This window comes from Anopheles maculipalpis, chromosome 3RL, assembly GCF_943734695.1.
Source record: "Anopheles maculipalpis chromosome 3RL, idAnoMacuDA_375_x, whole genome shotgun sequence".
Taxonomy (NCBI): domain Eukaryota; kingdom Metazoa; phylum Arthropoda; class Insecta; order Diptera; family Culicidae; genus Anopheles; species Anopheles maculipalpis.
This window is the reverse complement of record NC_064872.1, coordinates 90764845-90783594: the sequence shown is the minus strand read 5'-3', so window position 1 is coordinate 90783594 and position 18750 is coordinate 90764845. Positions and strand designations below refer to the sequence as shown.

Here is an 18750-nt window from a genome sequence, read left to right as displayed (position 1 = left end):
ATATTAGTGAAGCATATCTACAGTAGCCATCATCCCCACCGTCCAGTGATGATGGCGCTTTCCCCGGAGTGTGTGTCACACTCGAGGTTAAATCTGCGAGATAAGTACCTTCGACTACCAATTCGGCAGTTGTCATCGCCACTCCTAGCGCGTTGTGTGCTTCGAACGTAATTTCTCCCGAGTCATCTGGATAGATGTCATTGATGATGAGTATGGAGGTGCCATCGTCAAAGTTCTCAATTTGGAACTCCTCCGATGGGATAATCTCCTCGCCTGCCTTTAGCCAGCGAATCTGTGGCTTCGGATGGGCGAGTACCTTCACCTCGAGCTTGGTCAACTCGCGTTCCTGGGTCTGTATGATCGTGGGCAGTTTCTTGACAATCTGCGGCGCATACTCGATCGGTTCCGCGTACTCTTCGAGTGTTGAAATAGACTGAGAGTAACAGTAAACATTGGAGAGTTAATTATTAGAGGCTTAATTAATGGTGACATCGGTACCCACCTTATCTGTCAACAAATCTTCTTCTGAGCTGCGGAACTGCTCCGAGTCGGGCACATACTCGAACGGCTCCACGTTGACTGTAGCACGACATATGGCCTCGCCGATCTTATTGCTGGCCACGCACGTATACTCACCCTTATCCTCCGGGAATACTTCACTAATTGTCAGCACACAGCGTCCAGTGGAGTCTTGCTGTACCTGTTTGTCCTTCGTTTCTCGGATCAGCTGCGCGTTGTGGTACCAGTGAACCTTGGGCAGCGGCATCGCCACCACCTGGCACTCGAGCGTTAATCGTTCTCCATCCATAACACGCGTCGGTTTGATTGTCTCCAAAAACCGCGGTGATATGTATTCGGTAATCTCCTCAGTTTCGATGGTGTCCAGCGTTTGGACGGTTGCAGTGGAGGTTACCGAACCGGCCACATTCTCCGCCCGGCACGTGTACGCGGCCGTGTCTCTGCGGGTGAACGACTCAATAATCAGAATCGAGCGATTCTCCTTCGTGACGATGCGTTGTTCATTGGTTGATTGGATCGCGGTACCCTCTTTGAACCACTGGAACGTTGAGGTAGGATAGCTTTCGACCGAAGCTTCCAATATGCAAACCTCCGCTTCGGCAATCAGCTTCGGCACTAACGGTTCGATGAACCGCGGCGCCTTGGCTTCTTCAGTATCGGTGGCATCAGAGATGGCAACGGACGCAGATGACTTCGCCTGTCCGGCCTCGTTTGTGACGGTGATCTCGTACTTGCCACCTCTTTGTCGTGTCACACGACGAATTTCCAGTCGGCTGTAGTACTCCTCGGTGACGATGATGACTTCCTCCTCTTCTTCAACGATTTCTTTGCTATTACGGAACCACTTAACTGTGGGCTTTGGAAGCCCGGTGTATCGACATTCGAACACAAGCGTGCTGCCCGTCCGTACAACCTGTGCCTCCAATGGTTGCACGATCTGTGGTGCAACTGCGGATGGTTTTACCCGCTCCAACACTACCGACTGAATGTAGACATTAGCCTTACCCACGGCTTTACCGAATTTGTTCTCCGCCACCACGGTAAATACGACCGGTACGTTCTGCTTGGGTCGGTTCACCGTTAGCCGGACGTGCCCAGTGCGTTCTTCGTAATATGTTTCGATCTCTACTTCTTCCTCCTCGATGATCTCGACGTCATCACGTAGCCAGCGTACTTTCGGCGTGGGAATACCCGCTACTTGGCACGTCACTGTCGCGACTGTTTTCTGTTCATTCAGCTCGATCTTCAGCGGAGCTACAAAGCGTGGTGCCTCACCATGCTCTGGTTTCTCCTGTACGACGATGTTGGCCTTGCTGATTGCCACACCAGCCACATTCTTGGCCTCGCAGGTGTAGATCCCTACGTGATATGTTTGCACGGTGGCGATCTCCAAGGTGGCCACATCCTCCACCACGTTCATGCAGTACTCAGAGTTGGCAAACAGAACCGTATCGTTGAAGTACCACTTCACCGTTGGGAATGGAATACCCTCGATACGGCAACGCAGCTGAACTGGTTTATCCGGCTCGCAGATCTGTGGTTGCAATTTCTCCACAATATTAGGAGGCTGCACTTTCGGTTTAGTAATCTTCACCGTTCGCTCCTGAATCTTTGTCTCTGCGACTTGCTGTTGGGTTGTTTCGATAAGCTGACGTTCCTCACGGATTTCTTCCTCGGCAATCTTATCCGTTACTTCTTGGATACGCTTTTGGGAAATTATTTCTAGCTCCGGTAATGGCTGACTATCATCGATGAAAACTCGACGCTGGCGTTCCTTTTTGACGATATTAGATTGTACGCGAACTTCCAGCTCTTTGCGGAACTCAGTTTGTTCCTCCATCTTAACTTCTTCGATGGGCGTCGGTACTGGTTTGCTCTCTGGAACAGGACGCACAAGCGTAATGCTTGATCTAGAAATCTCCTGCACTTGCTCTTCCTCTTCCTCGTCCTCTTCCTCTTCATCCTCGGGCTCCATCGCAAAAGTGCTGAGTTCTTCCTTGAACACAACGTGCTTCTTGTTGCGTGACTTTCGCTTCTTAGCCGTTTCACGCGGAGCTAACTCAGGGATAAGGTCCAGCACTTCCTCTGGCACAATGTCGACGATTGTCTCGGCCACCTGTGCCGGTTCTTCGGGCTCCTCGAATGTTATCGATTCTTCTACCTCGGCAATACCCGACTCTGCGGGGAACTTGGGTTTAATAATTTGTTTCTTTATGCGTTTCGTCTTCTTCATGACGGTTTCCTCGATCTTCACATCACGAATGGGTTGTAGTTCGTGAGGAGCTGGCACCTCTTCTACCAGTGCTTGTTGTGCGGAGACAGGCTTCAACACGACTTCCTCCTGCACCGTTTGCTCTGGTTCAGCACGTTTCGGAATTGGTTTCAGTGTAACTTCTTCCTTGGGAACTTCCTCCTTGGGAAGTGGTTTCTGTCCACGACGCCAAGGTGCTGGTTTCGGTTGTTCAGGCTCCGGAAGCTGAGGTTCTCGTTGAATAATTGTTGGTTCTTCGCTAGGTTTTGGAGTTTCTTCTTTCGATGGTTTAGGAATTGGTTTGAGTACTACCTCCTCCTGTGGAGTTTCCAGCAGAGGCTTTCGCTTGCCTTTAGGCCATTCCTTAGGCTCCTCTTCTTCGGTTGGTGGTTTATCTTTCTTTCCGCGACGCCATGGAGTTGCTTCAGCCACCTCCTCCTTTGGTGCAGATTCCGGTTTCTTCGGTTTGAATGTAACTTGTTGTTCTGGTTCTGGTTCAACCTCTTTAGTGGGTTTTGGAATAGGTTTCAACAGTACCTCTTCCTTAGGTTCTTCTGCTGGAGGACGTCGTTTACCCGTGGGCCATTTCTTTTCTAGCTCTTCCGTTTCAGCTGGCTTCGGTTTAGGAGTTCTTCTCCAAGGTGGTTGCTCAGGAGCAGTTTCCGGTCCTTTGGTCAACTGTTCAGGGATGTGCTCCGTTGTTTCTAGTTGAACAACCTCTTGCTCCGGAATTTCAGGATAAACTGACTTTTCTAAAGATTCTGCTTCATCAACTCGTTTGGGTTTTTTAACCTTCTTTGGAACAATTTCCTTCACTGCAGCAACGGACAACGTGTCGGACGGAATATTTTCGATTTCCGACTTTTGTGGCACAGGTTTCAATGATATCTCTTCCAATGATTCTTGTGGCAGTTCTTTAGCCCTCTTTGGAGTTGGCTTAAGTGTAACCGTTTCCAAAGCCGTTGGTTCAGGAGCAGGAATTTCTCGTTTGGGTGTTGGCTTCTTACCACGACGCCATGGTGGAAGGTTGGAGTCTTCTTCTGGCAAAATAGGCTTTTCCAGTTCTAGTGCAGGTTCAGGTTTGTCGTCAATCTCTGGGATTGGTTTCGGTTTAATGGTAGGCTCCTCTGTTAGCTTAGGCTCTTCCTCTTTCGTTGGTCGAGGAATAGGCTTGAGAACCACTTCTTCCTTCGGCTCCTCTGGAAGTGGACGCCTCTTACCGGTGGGCCATTGTTTTTCCTCAGGAACTTCTTCCTGTGGCTTTGGCTTTTGTTGTCTACGCCAGCTTGGCTTTTCCGGCTCTTGTTCAGGTTGTTTGGGCTTAACATCATCCATTTTTTCAGGAAGCGTCATCTTTTCAGCTTCGGGAACTTCTGTTGGAGTGAATTCCAGCTTCTCGAACGACTCTTGTTCTTGAGGCACAGACTTCGGTTTTTTCTTCTTAACGATCTTAATCGTTTTTTCTTCTATTTCCTCGGGTTCAATCGGAGTTATTTCCTCAACTACCGGTTTCTTTGGAACTGGCTTCAGAGAAACTTCCTCGACAGCTTCTTTGGGAAGCTCCTTCTTCTGACGCGGTGTAGGCTTCAGCATAATCTGTTCAACCTTTTCCGGTTCTGCTGGAGAAGGAATAGACTTCTTCTCTAGTGGCTTCTTACCACGGCGCCATGGTGGAAGGTTGGAGTCTTCTTCTGGCAAAATAGGCTTTTCTAGTTCTAGTGCGGGTTCAGGTTTATCGTCAATCTCTGGGATTGGTTTCGGTTTAATGGTAGGCTCCTCTGTTAGCTTAGGCTCTTCCTCTTTCGTTGGTCGAGGAATAGGCTTGAGAACCACTTCTTCCTTTGGCTCCACTGGAAGTGGACGCCTCTTACCAGTGGGCCATTGTTTTTCCTCAGGAACTCCTTCCTGTGGCTTTGGCTTTTGTTGTCTACGCCAGCTTGGCTTTTCCGGCTCTTGTTCAGGTTGTTTGGGCTTAACATCATCCATTTTTTCAGGAAGCGCCATCTTTTCAGCTTCGGGAACTTCTGTTGGAGTGAATTCCAGTTTCTCAAATGACTCTTGTTCTTGAGGCACAGACTTCGGTTTTTGTTTCTTGACAATCTTGACCGTGTTTTCTTCGACTTCCTCAGGTTCTGTTACTGGAACTTCTTCTATAACAGGTTTCTTGGGAATAGGTTTCAGAGAAACTTCCTCGACAGTTTCCTTCGGGAGCTCCTTCTTTTGGCGCGGTGTAGACTTTAGCATAACCTGTTCAACCTTCTCAGGTTCTGGTGGTTTTGGCAACTCCCGTTTCGGTCCCGGTTTGCGTCCTCTCATCCATGGTGGAAGTTGCGTCTCGGGCTGTTCTTCCACGACTGTTTGAGGCTCTTCCAGTGCTGGTTCCGATACAGGTTTCCTCTCTTTGGGTCCTCTTCGCCATGCTACGGGCTGTTCGTTGGGTTTCGTATCTTGTTGAAGCTCTTGTTCTGTTTGCACTACTTTGAGCAGGGCACTATCTTCCTGTTCTACTATCTGTACAGGTTGAGAAGGAACTTCTTTTGGTCCTCTTCGCCAGGGAACTGGCTGTAGCTCGGCTTGTTGCTGTGGTGTCTTAGCTTCTTGCTCTTCTGAACGATCCACACTTAGCATGGCAGAACCTTCAACCTGTGCATAAGGTACACGTTCTGGCTCGGGGCGTTTTCCTCGTCTCCAAGCTACACCGGCTCCCTGGTCAAGGGTAAGTTTTTGTTGCTCTTGCTCTATCGTTGTTTCGTCTCTTTCTACCTTAAGCATAGCGCTTTCGGTGCTCTCTACGTAATGTTCCTTCCGGGGTCCTTCTTTTTGCCGAATTTTTTCATCTACTTGCTGTTGAATTTCGAGGATGGAAATGTCCTCGTCGTGTTGAAATTTTTGAGTATGGTAGTCCACATGATCAATGTCTTCCTGCTCTCCGATAATCGCTTGAACCATCTCTTCCATGTGATGCTCGGTGATTTCTTGCTGTTCGCGTTTCACCGTTTTCAGTTCGATCTTTTCCAGCTGTTCCCGCTTCACCTGTGGCTTCTGAATTTGGGTCGGCTTAAGCTGCACCGTTTCTAGCTTTTCTTTTTCGATTTTCTTACGCTCCTTGGTGGTTTTCTTCAGCTTCACCACCTCGGCCGTCCATGGTTTAATATCTTCACGCTTGTCGATCGAAAGCGATCGGTCACGCGATGTACGTCTATCCTGCGATGCACGTCGCCAGGGAGCAACAGTGGAGGTCGGACCTCGGGATAAGCTTCGAGACCGTCTCCAGGGCAGACTCTCATCACCTTGCGGGACGAACTCGGTGTCCACCACCTCGCTCACCCCGGTACTACTATCGTACGATCCATCACTTAATTCTTGGGCCGCTGCGGTAGTAGCGGTGTATGACGAAAACTGTTGCGCCTGTTGCACATCCTGTTGCTGTTGAAGCAGTACGCCATCGGCACCGTGCACCTGTCGCAGCTGCTTGCGGCGCTCTGAACGGAAGGAGGAAAAAGTACGAAAAAGTTGACGGTTTAGCAAGCGGATCAACGCTGTTCGATCGCATCGAGGACAACGTTAGTCAATGCTTAGACTTTACCAAAGCAAAGGAAAAACGCACCCACTAGCACGGGCAGTTGACCGGTAGTGGGGACGTAAAGTGTGTTTTTGGAGGGATTCAAAATTTATGAAGCCAACAACGCACCGATGCCAAGCAAGGATGGAATGCTAAGCGTAAACAGATGGCGTTCGGAACACGGTACTGTGTTTGCCGCCATCCATTCTGCGTGGAGTGTCTTACTGCAGTTTGTTATTTTGCACTTTGCGTAGCATCCGAAGGTGTAGCAAAAGGTGAGATGGTAGGCTATTTTTAGTGGCAGGAATTTCTGGATTAGATCATCAAGGGGTTGGCGCAGATCGTGGTGGGAAATATGGCCGCGTTTGCAGTGAAGCGGGTTCGTCATGGCTGATGGAATTTAATGGTTCAGGCTTTATTGTACCTGTACGCGCTATGAATTCTCGGTCATGTGAGGACAACGTAGAAGAAAATAAACGCTAGCTCATGTCTGACTCAATCAACATGCCGTAAGTGTTGAGGGCTGTTCTACAGTGGAATGCATCATGGGTCTGACTTGGTTTGGGAAAAAGTAAAAATGCGTGGGATTACTTTTAATGCTCTTCCCCTTACTTAGTAAAAGAAAACAATCCTTAAATTAACGTTCTGTTCTTGCCAAGGCAAATGAGACTAGATCAAGTTGATGGCCTTTTAGCAACGAGAAGCTATTAGTCATGGTCCACAAATGGCGGTAGCCTTGGAAAATGAACAAACTAGTTGACGACATTGACGGAGGCTAGTTTGTGTGTCATTTGTTTTGTTTACCTCGTTGACGACACAACAACAGCCGCAATGATTCACTGGTCCACCGAGTGTAGGAAGCATTCTGTGAGCAATGCTTAGTAATCGTAACAAATCCGGACACCCTTCTAGATACTATTTATGTCCTTAACCTCGAACTTTGTCACAAATCATGGTAGTAACATGTTGTTGAAGTCACGTGCAACCTTTTCGATGACTCTCTGTGCTACTGAAACTTGTACCATCTCACACTCACATAGCCAGACTCGAAACTATTGTAGCTTGAGCTATCGGCGCTTTAGTTATCAATTTTTCAGGTTATTAAATCCCTGTGAAATTCGAAACTATGAATGAACCATTCAAGATTCTTGTACGCCTCTGTATCGTTTGTCAACGAGAGAGAAACACACACACACACACACACACACACACACACACACACACACACGTCTTGTGGGCGGATTAGTTTGATGACAGGGAGCCATATAAATAATTTTTCATTTCAACAAATTATCCCCGCCACGCCAAAGATCGGCTTGGACTTTCCCACTCAACTCATAGATGGCCGTCAGCGGCTGCTCGCACACATTCTTCGCCTCAATTAAAGCTAATCTTGTAAATTTTGTTAGACATTTATCACTCCTCGAGCGGACCAAACTTCCTGTCTAGTGAAAGTACCCAAAGAATACCACAAAAACAAGACAAAATCAAGTGCGACACGAGTCTGTTTCATATTGCATCAAAAATAAGTTGCGTTTAAACGGTATCGTGTGGGGATCCTCGGATAACGCGGATATGCGGGGATTCGCCCACAAACTCTGCATGTTATCAAATGTTTGCGCAATTGAAAGTGAGTGACAAGAAGATGTGTACTAGAAGCATGTACCGGTGATTGGTTGTGTTCTTGTTGCTAGAGCACGGCAAGAGTGCACCCAACTGCGAGAAATGAGGTCATAAATCGTCCCACTGTGCAGACAATCGGGTGTTGAAGGCGACGCATCCGTGATACAGTGGTACGCACGACACAAAGTTGACAAGCTCTGACAGCATCCGAAATACCCGGGTTAAACCGTAAGAACCGGTTCGCATAAAAAAAACAAAATCGAGGGAGAATTAGCCACAATGGCTGTCGAACCGTTTCGAAAGTAACCGGGGCGAATGCGGTGTGTTTAATTTTAGATACTAGCTCCCGCTTAGTGGCCACTCTCACGAACCGTTCTGTGCTCACCGGAGCAGATTATTCCGCGCCACGATCGCGCCATCGGGGTTTGAGCGTGAGTGACCCTTATTAATTATTTTCGGCATTTCTTAAAATATCTCACTATAACTCTGGCACAGTGTGAGCGACCGGATGAGTTGCACGGTTTCTGCAGGAGCGCTTGCGCAGAGCGGGACAACATTAGGCTTCAGTGGGCGAATGCCAGGCGCTCTCTTTTCAACCGATCGGACACTTTTAGTCGACTTGGTGTGGTTAGCTCGGTTGGACGGGTTTGTGCAACCGGTTCGGTCCAGGCAGGGGCCAAGGGCTTTGAAACGCTGGATCGAACATTTAGAAGATTAGGACCCGGGGCAGACACAGCGGGCCCGAGTGTGTAGAATTAATCAGAGTCTCGGAGAGCTGCTACTAATCGCGTGACGTTTACAGATTCGTTTATCTGGCGTCGTGTGTACTCAGTGTGTGCTAGCGTATTGGCTGTGTAGGCGGAGGTGACGCGAATGACATGTTTGTCAACACCGTTGTCCTGTGAAAATGTGAATTGTTTCCTAAACCCCAAAATTCTGTGTCACCGCAAAAGCCGGGTTTAGGATTTCCTGTTTGGGAGTTATTAGTGTACACAAGCGAGGAACGTAGCAAAAGGTGAAAGGCATTCACAAAATACTGAAATGAAGTGAGCGCGAGTGTTTGTTTTTGTGTCAATTGTTTTGTTATAAATGTATTACTCTCCAGTTCGATTTTATTGCTTACTTACAAACGTATAAAAACATACAATAATTAGTTATTCGATCGCGCGCAGTATAGTGATACAATGGAGGATTGGAGGAGAAATATCTTAGTGTTAATGCGCGATGAAACCGTCCTTAAAGTGAAAAACACCGTGAGCGTTTTATGATTAATTTGTTAATAAATAAATCTTAACACTAGCTAAGTAACACGGCAAGCTGTAACAACAAGGGGGGAAAAAGCGTTGGAACCAATCGAACCCGAACATCGAATTCTGGTCCACGAGACTAAGCCTAATAAGCCTATTTTGTTCGTTGTGAATTCGACCTCAGAACTTTAGCGACAAGATCACACACATCATCTGGTTGGTAGCGTAGCAACGAGCAAAAAAAAACAAAACAAAGAAGCAGCAGTAAAAATGATCGCGGCAGTAGCAGCAGTAGCTGCATACAGCTGTCAGAAGATGCAGCGGCAATGGCGGTAATGGCGGAACAAGATTCGCCATGTCTGCCACAAGTTGACAAGATAAGTATTTCGTTACAGAAGCATTCGTATTTGTTACCAAACAATTTGCTGCAGCGTTAATTTATTGTCCTGCCTCGTTTGAAACGCACAAAAAACAGCACACAAGATCTATTACATTTCCCGGATGGGGGCGCCAGGTTTTGTAACCCATGCACAAAAAGCTTTGACTTTCGTAGAACATTCGGGGTCATTCGCCCGGTTTGTACGCGCGGTCACGTCAGCGCAGCAGAGGCTGTAAAGGAGCGGGTTAAAGGACGTCGAAATTTTGTAAGAAAAACACACACACTCACACACACACAGACACACACACGCATCAGAAAGCATAACGAAACAAAGCGGCAAGACTATTTTTAGCAATTTTTTTTAATACAAAAGAAATTTTGGCAGTTTGCGTGCGTGTGTGTGCGTGTGTTTGTTGATGCCATTGTTGATGGCATAAACAAGTGCAAGAACGCATTCAAACTGCAACCATCTTGAGGACGCTGCAGCAAATTGTGGTAAAGTGGTACCTGTTACCCTTAAGATCATCCTTATTAATGCTAGAATTTTGTTTCTTTTTTGAACAGGATACAGGTGATGGCGAGTTGGCGCCAACCGAACGTAAGGAGGCCCTATTGGAGGCTAAAGATTGCAAATTGTTCTACTATTTTACTGCTTAATCAACATTTGAAACTTGAATTGGAAGTAAGGCTCATCTCGTCAGGGCAAGTGCATACATCAGTGCGTTCATCGCAATTCTACGAACAACGGTCGTCCTAAGCAAGGGGTGGGCAGGTGTGACAACAATAGCGCACGGCACATCATCGTCCAAAAACAAACCAACTGAGTTAGCTCTAAAGGAGACGCGCGCGCGTGGGTTGGTAGCATCATCATTGTTTGCTCCGATGGAATGATTCAACCGGCTGAGACATCCCTCGGGACAATCCTCATTAAGTAACACGATGATTCAGATACGAATTCGTCTACAGCTACCGGAAACCCGGAGAATATTCTAGAATATTTTCAGCTCCCTGCTCACGAGCTCACGATCGAAGTCTAAACAAATCGAACATCGAAAATTGATTGCTAACGCTTTGAAGTTCAAATCCCCTGCTTTCCCTTAGATCTCTTTACTTGAAGGCTATGGAAGATATCTATCTTTCATTGCCACGCTCCATACTACTTCAATTTCCAACATCTCGCATTTCGTTTCTTCCCTCCCTTGCTATGCTCAGTACCCGGATTCGAACGATCATTCTCACGGACGTGCAGCACTTGTTGGCGTCCCTCCCTTTTGTCAGTACCCGGTTTCGGGATTCGTTTTGGTGAGGGGTAGGTTGTGTGCTAACGAAATCTATTTTAGTAATGAAATCTTTATTGCTAATTATTCAGCTCGAAGAAGCACTAGAACGCCGCACAAAGTTTGAAGCATTTTGGGGTGTTTTGTGTTTTCCTTTTGCTTGTTGGGAGGCAGAGTTACATAAGTTGTTTCCTGCGCGCGCTATCCTTCTTCATCCTGTCCTAGAGTTTTACTCCACATTTCCTCATCCTCAACTGCTTCTGTGCGCTGTTTGGTGCGACTTTGATGTTTGGTGAAGGAGTACTCTTTACCTCTCTATTTTGCAAACTTCCTTAAAATGTATCTTCCACCGAAAAAAGATATCGATCAGTCTACGCTTCAAGGTAAGTAGGAACGCGTAATAAATCCTGTATAGTTCTGGGTTTATTTTCGTTTCATACGCAGTAACGTAAATTAATGAACCGTGAAAATACATTTCCAATACATTCCAACCGAAAAGAAACCGAAAGCAATCGTTAATTATTGTCTATCTTCACTCATCATCCGAAAATCAATCGAAAGAATTCTTGGAAAACAAAAAAAAACACATGAGTCTTGCAGTAAAACAAACAGATTAAACACCTCCTAGCTTCAAACCTCGAAGGTCAGCATGATTCAACGCTCCAGAAGCGGACCCAAAATCTGCGGCAGTCTTCCGGGACGCGATCGCTTTTCCGTGTGCAAACATGCTTACCACATGTGGTGGCCATCACCACCGGCAGCAGAAGGTGATGTGGCCGTTAAACAGAACGCCACACGAAGCACACGGCGACCTATAATTAGAACGATCTGCCGTGTTCGTTTGCCGTGTGGAAAAAAAACAACAAGTCTCACGCTCGGCGTGGGGTGCAGCCAAAAAACCAAAATCTCATCAGGTTTGTCATCAGCATCCGCTCACCTTACGATGGTGGTAGCGCAAACGCACCATTGGGATGTGCAGGAGATGTGGCAAGCGTGGCGTACCGTGAGATGCTGACTCAACTCCTAGCTGTTGGAATATTCCAAACGCGTGTTGTGCCTCACACCTTTACAACGCGCGGAATCGCATCCGAAACTGCACACGGCACGCATCAGTATCTGACCACCGACTCTCCAAGAAGAGGCACGGCACGGTGGCCATGTATAATTAGGGTACGGTATCGCATATTTTTCTACTGCTCTTGATGTCGCGATTCGCCATTTTGCGATGCATAACAACGCCGTCCCTCAGGGACGTTGCAAAATTCTTCATCCAAAAGTCAAAATGCACCTTCACGCCAGGCGCGCGGCCATGAGCATGTGACGTCGGTCGTTCTTCTCCCCACTGAATGCTGCATGTTTGCGAGACATTGTGATGGACGCTGGCTATTAATCTTAGCGAGCGCAAACGCATGGTTTACGGTGGAAGATACTGAGGATATTCTGGGGGATTTTTTTTTATTTGGTTTAATTTTTACGCCCTCACACCACACACAGAACGAACGAGCGAGCGATTGATGGGTCGACGACATGTGAATATGCAGAATGATCGTGTATCCGTGTAGGTGGTTCTAAGGAAAATGGGAAAATCGTGTACACATTGCAAGTGTGAACGTGTGTATATGAATATTTTTTTGTTAGAAAAACGTTATAGTTTGATCGATTAGAAAGCAGAAGAATTGATTATTTAATCAATGAATTTTCAATGGAAACCGAACCAAATAATTCCGGACTTTGCTATACTTGATATGCCAATCTCGCAACGGATGGTGTACAGGGATGGATTCGTACACTGTCGGGGTAGAATTTTGTTTTTTTGGCGCTGTTCACCAATTAAACGGAGAAGTTAGGCAGACCGGGTTGGAGAAGGCGTTTACTATTGGAATTTGGAAATGGCCACTGAGTCGAAACCGGTGCCGGCTCACAAAACGATTCCTCGCTGTGTAGAACGCATGTATGCGTCCATGTGTGTCATTCGATCTATCTTCATTTGCTAAAAATAGTGAAGACACTGGGTTGGGAAGAAATGCCCTCCCCCCAGGGGGCGGGATCTCGTTCCCCATTTCGTATCGTATGTGCTCGTGTGTGTTTGAATGTCTGTGGTTTGTTGTGCATGTGTAATGCTTGATTATTGGGGTGAAGACGAGGTTACAAGAACTTTCAAGCCCTCTTATCAATATTCGTTCGTTTGTTTTGTGGCTGGTGTGATGTGACGTTACGGCTTTATCCTTGGGCGCCATATTGACCAAAACGCTTCCTATTGGCGTTTCCCTCTTTTTTTATTGTGTTAATGTTATCCTCAAGCTACAAAAAACTAAGCTGGCCTAATTATGTGCGGTGTATATAATGTGTCAGTTAACTCGATCATTAAAATCAGCAAAGCTTATATATCATGTAGGAAGAGGACACTGCCTCCGTAAGACGTATAAAAAACAGCATCAAAAAAACATGGCGCGGTATTATAAATATGTAAATAGCTATTCTCTGCAACTCTTTGGCCTTCTTTCTCTCTTTTCCAACCGAACAAACGTTTTTCTTCCTATATCTGAATGTTTTCATATTATAACTCATGTTTGCACGAACTTTTATCCTCTGATGTATGCACTTGCACTTCTTGTCCGTGTATCATATTCGTTAGAATTCTAAGCTTTTGGATTTTATCATTAAGCTCTCTAAGTGATTTGTTGGTAAATAACGACAAAAAAAATAAATCGACGAAGCCTCAAAATAGAAATAAATTTGTAGGAAAAGTTGTTAGAACAATCACTGCATCCTTTTGGTTTCCTTTGCCGGCAATGCTCGCTACTAGTCCACAAGATGGTATCACTTTGTCGCGATGTCTACCTTGTAGAACGTTTTTTTCTTTTTTTTTTTTTGGGTAATAATGGTCTCAGCTAGGAGCGGCTCCAGAGAACTCCAGAGCTTCCACTGTTACCACCGCATAGTAAAGCGCAAATGCCCAAACACGTATATTTTGGGGGGAAACAGTAAAGGCTAGGCTATAACAAAAAACAGGGTAGCACAACAGCAAAACAACAATCTGATATCCGTCCACTTAAATCGTTATCGTTGAGACAGGGATCTACTGACGGTTAAATAGGGACATTTATGGAGATTAAAGTGTTCAAGAGGCTTGTATAAAATAATGTCAGAGAGAATGGGATGTTATCAGCTTGGAGCTCTTGCAGCTTGCGCGTGACAGGACTAAATTATTTACTGATGGTGTTTTGCTGTTTCTGTTTTTTTTTTTTTTTTGCAGGTTGGTTGGTTTTTGTTTTGGTTCTACTGAGTATTCTTACTTTTGACTATTAGTTTGGCGGACGTTTCGACCTGCCCGGCGGATGTGGTCACACGGCAGGTGAAGGTACCGGAGTCTTCCTCGTAGGTCGTCCCGATCAGCAGCACGGCATTGTTGCCCTCGTTGATCATCTGTGGATGATTGGATGGAAAGGAACATCGGAGGATCATTAGGAACAAGTCACATAAAACGGTAAGATACAGACACACACAGAGGGAGACAGACAGGCAGTTATGGAAGATCAATTAGCAATCACGGATCATGGTTCATGAAATTTGATTGAAACATCTTTTGGTAATGATTGGCATTGGGACGTTTGCCAAGGATCGTTTCGAATTTCAGCAACCTTTTACACGAACACGCGTAGGAGTGTTGACGGACAAACATAAGTCATAAGTTGTCTGCCAAGGTAATTAAATGGCGACTAGCTGCTGCTTGGCAGGGTTCCCATCAACAGCTGTCCCGGTTAGTTACCAGAACAGGTCGACGAAAAGCGTGAAAAATTTAATTCATATGGAAAGTGAGGCCAGTCGTAACGAGAAGGCTGTGACTCTCTGATTTGGTGGGTGTGACATTTAACAAGATCATCAAACACGTGCGCCAACAACATCTGATCGATGAGCGCTATGGTTCCAGCATGGAACGCTCCCAAAGACGTTAATTAAGACATATCATTCACGCTGTCTATTCTGCTACTAAGTCTACTAACGAACGGTCATTAGATGCGCTGTTGTAGCGCCCACTTGCTCGATAAATCAACGTAATGAATATCACTGGGGCTTACCTGAAAATCGGGAGACTCCGGAATCAGTAGACCCTCGCGCAACCACTGGACGGTCATTTTGGTAGGTTTGCCGACGATCGTTGTCTTGAACTGGGCCGGCGAACCCTCGTCAACGATGCAATCCTTCATCTCGCTCAGCTTCGGCCCGGCGTCGGGCATCTCCGGTGCGACCACCTTCAGCGTGGCGGTCGTGTGAACCTCACCACCCGGATTCGATGCAATGCACAGGTACTGACCCTCATCCTCGGGGAACGCCTCAGTAACGATCAGCGTGAACGCATCCCGATCCTTGCCCATCTGGAAGTACTTCGAAGGCTTAATCTGCTTGTCGCCCTTGAACCACTGTGCGGTAGGTGTCGGTTTGCCGGTAACTCTCGTACGGAACTCGACCGATTGTCCCTCGGGCACGGTTTTATCCTTGAGTGGTTCCACCAACGTTGGAGGACGCTCTGTACCAGGCGTGGCCGGTTTCTCAATGATGGGCGTAACCGGGGTGTCCACGGTACAGACCGCATCACATCGTGCTTCACCGGCACCATTGATGGCCACACACTCGTACTTCGCCCCGTCCTCTGCGTACGCCTCAATAATCAGCAGCGTGTAGTTGTTGTCCTCCTCGAGCATCTTGTACTTGATGTTCGGCGTCAGCTTCTGGCCATTCTTCAACCAGTACACATCGAGTGGCTTTGTGCCGGTAACTTTTGCATCAAACCGGGCCAACTGTCCAGCCGTGACCGTCGTGTCACTAATAGTGCTTACGAAACTCGGCGGAATCACACCACCACGACCCTGCTGACGACGCTGTTCAACCACCAGATTGGCGCTACACTTCGCTGTACCTCCACGGTTCTCCGCAATGACGGCGAACACGGCCGAATCTTCCAGGAACACCTGTCGAATGATCAACACCGACTTCGTACCGAACGTGTGGATCTGGAAGTCGGCTGAGTTGTTAATCTGGAAGTTTTCGCGGAACCATCGCACCGTCGGCATGGGTTCACCGTCGAACTCCACCTCAAACCTAGCCTGCTCATTTTCGAACGCACGGCACGGCTGAATTTTGCGCGTGAACACTGGTGGCTTGGTCGGCTGCACCGGTCCTTCCACTACGCGTTCCTGCGTCGTACCCTTGTGCTCCATTTCGGTCGTCTCGGTGGCGGTGATTTTGCGGATGATTTCCTTATCATCGTGCACCTCCTTCTGGATTTGCTTCTGCTGGGAGATGTGCACTTCCTTGCCCTGGACGGACGTTTCTGTCGGCTCCGGGATCAGCTTTTTCTTGGGCGCCTCAATCAGTTCCACATTTTCACTTTCCTTTGTTTCCTCCCTGAAAGGTGCAACAGACAAAAAAATGAAGGGTATGAAGAGCATTTGTCAAGATTTTCCCACCATATCTTATATACTTACAGCGTCTGCTCGTATGCACTAGCCATGCCCTTTGCGAGCGATTGGCTCACAACCTTCTCGCCAGGGATCGCAAACTGATGCTTCTCTTCGCGCATCTTCTGCTCCTTGGTAAGCTGCTCAGTCTCAAGCTCAGCCAGCTTGCTGTAGTACTCCTCGCCCTTCTTCTGCTTGACCGTCTTTTGCCATTCGGTCTCGCCGTCCTTCTTGGACTTCGCCTTCTGCACTACCTTGGTGACGCGCTTCTTCTTCGCCTTCTCTTCCTGCAGCGTCGTTTCCAGATCCGTCTCATTGCGTTCCTTCTGATAAGCGACTAGATCGTAGTCGTACCATGCTGTTAATCAGATAATTAGGGTTGGAAAAACGGATTGGGTGATGGTGATAACAGAACACGCATTTGGCGAACAGAGACCGCACACGGACGGGAACATCCTGCCTGAACAGCAGGAAGAACCCGACCGTGTGACGTTTCGTTGACATCGATAACGTAGATATTATACAGTACAGAAACACCGTGCCACATGATCGCTGCTTTGGAAAGGAAATGGGAATTGAAGATCCAAACGCGGGAGGAAGATTGCGTGCATGCAAACATGCCTTCAGAAAGAGGGAGTTTACCGCAGTTAATATTCGGTTAATGGAAGAGTTGGGAAATAGTTACCAACAAGTTAGAGACTCGGGTGATATTAGACGTTCAAACACCTTGTCGTTGTTCTCGGTTCGCCCCTTGTGGCCCTTACCTAGCAGCTTTACCTCAGTGAACGAGAACAACCCAGATCGAACAGATGTGACAGATAAAACCAAATAGTCAGTCAATAGCAAGCGAGAAATGCAAGGTGGACGACTCTTACTCACAAGGGTGCCAGGTATGTACAAAACAAGCAGAAGTAAAGATAGAAATAAAATTAGTTCGATACGTCGGCGGAAAAGAAGCACAGCACAGTGCAAACGCGTGATAGAGCTGAGGCCTTTTGTATTTTTTGGTATCCGATGAGCATCTTCCGCACGGAAGTCAGCGACCAGTAGTGCACCCGCAGCCACGTTGTGAGTTCCACGGAATCTTCTTGCATTCATGTAAAACGTCTGGATCCGGAAGCTGCTTTATGCTAGATCTGCTGATCATTAAGGGAAAGATTGGGAGCCATGGTTCTTCGGGAGGAAGCTCCCAAGAAAGGAAGTTTGGGAAAAGGGATCGGGTGCTTGAAGGAGTATATTGTTTGAAATGGAGTAGATTTGCTGTTGCTGGTTCGTATCGTACGTGGAATGTTGTACGTGGAATCTGTGCTCGTTGTTGCCCGGTAGAAGGCCTTCCTTACAGGTTTGACGTAAGAAAAAGGGAGGCACAGTGCTTGTAACCTCTGTGTTAGTGTAGTAGTATGGAGTTTTCGCGCTAAAAGTCAAACTCCCATTCAGTAGTAGAGAGTGACCTCTACCTCTAAAGCAAAAGCACCAGTCTTCTGTGATCGATCTTTCAAGTGACCAGAGTGAGTAGTAGAGAGTAAGTGTGTGAGTGATAGAAGTGGTAAGTGGCAAAGTAGTAAGTAAAGATAGAGTAGAGTAGGCGATAGGTGTCTCTTTTATGGCTGACAATGGCCGCGAGTGAGGAAGTAGTTCGGTGTTTTGGTGCAGTGAGATCGTTTCAATGGCCGTGTCGGTGTATACTTACGTCGTGGCGAATTCTTCAGTACACCGCGGTAGTCATCGCGACGAGGAGTAATCTTCAGCTCGCAGCTAGCAACGGCCTCACCGACGGAGCTGCGGGCGATCACCTCAATCTTGCCGGTATCATACTGACGCGTCTTCGGAATATCGAAGTGATACATGCCATCATAGGTGAGCTTGTAACGTTGACCCTGCAAGCAAGCATTGTGTGAGATTGGTACTGTGAAGTAGAGTGATAAACTTCGAAACCTTACATTAACGACAGTGTGTCCATTGATGAGCCACATCACGCGCGGCTTTGGATGTCCTGTAACACGACAGCAGAATCGAGCCCATTCACCTTCCTCTACCTCAATCGACTCTGGACGACTGACAAAGGCTGGTTCCTTCTTCGGTTTTTGAGTTTCGTCGATCACCTCTGGGATACTGTAAGAAAAAAAAATGGATAAAATTAGTCTTGACGACTATTGATTGTTGTGTGCAAACATTTCCTTGAAAGGCTTACTTCAAGTTCCACAAGGCTTCCATTTCGCGAATCTTCTGGATACTCTTCATGCCCTTTGGCAGCTGAGAATCGTAGACGATGCCTGGCTTGCCGGTAGTCTTAATGATTGCACGCGTTTCGTCCATGCCGTACAAGTTCGTGGCACGGCAAAGATATTCGCCGCTGTCCTCCGGGTAGATCCATCCGAAGTTCATCGCAACGTATCCAAAGTCGTAGATCGGCGTGAAACGGTTCTCTGTACA

At 47.1% G+C, this 18750-nt stretch overlaps 1 protein-coding gene across 1 annotated transcript in view; it reads right to left on the bottom strand.

Annotated features, from left to right (window-relative positions):
- LOC126563475 (titin) overlaps nt 1-18750 on the bottom strand; it is a 136839-nt gene that overhangs the window by 46013 nt on the left and 72076 nt on the right. The window contains 8 exon segments of the mRNA XM_050220120.1: nt 109-433; nt 503-6252; nt 14155-14284; nt 14938-16310; nt 16313-16675; nt 18008-18194; nt 18258-18429; nt 18509-18743. Coding sequence (XP_050076077.1) covers nt 109-433; nt 503-6252; nt 14155-14284; nt 14938-16310; nt 16313-16675; nt 18008-18194; nt 18258-18429; nt 18509-18743 — 8535 coding nt within the window.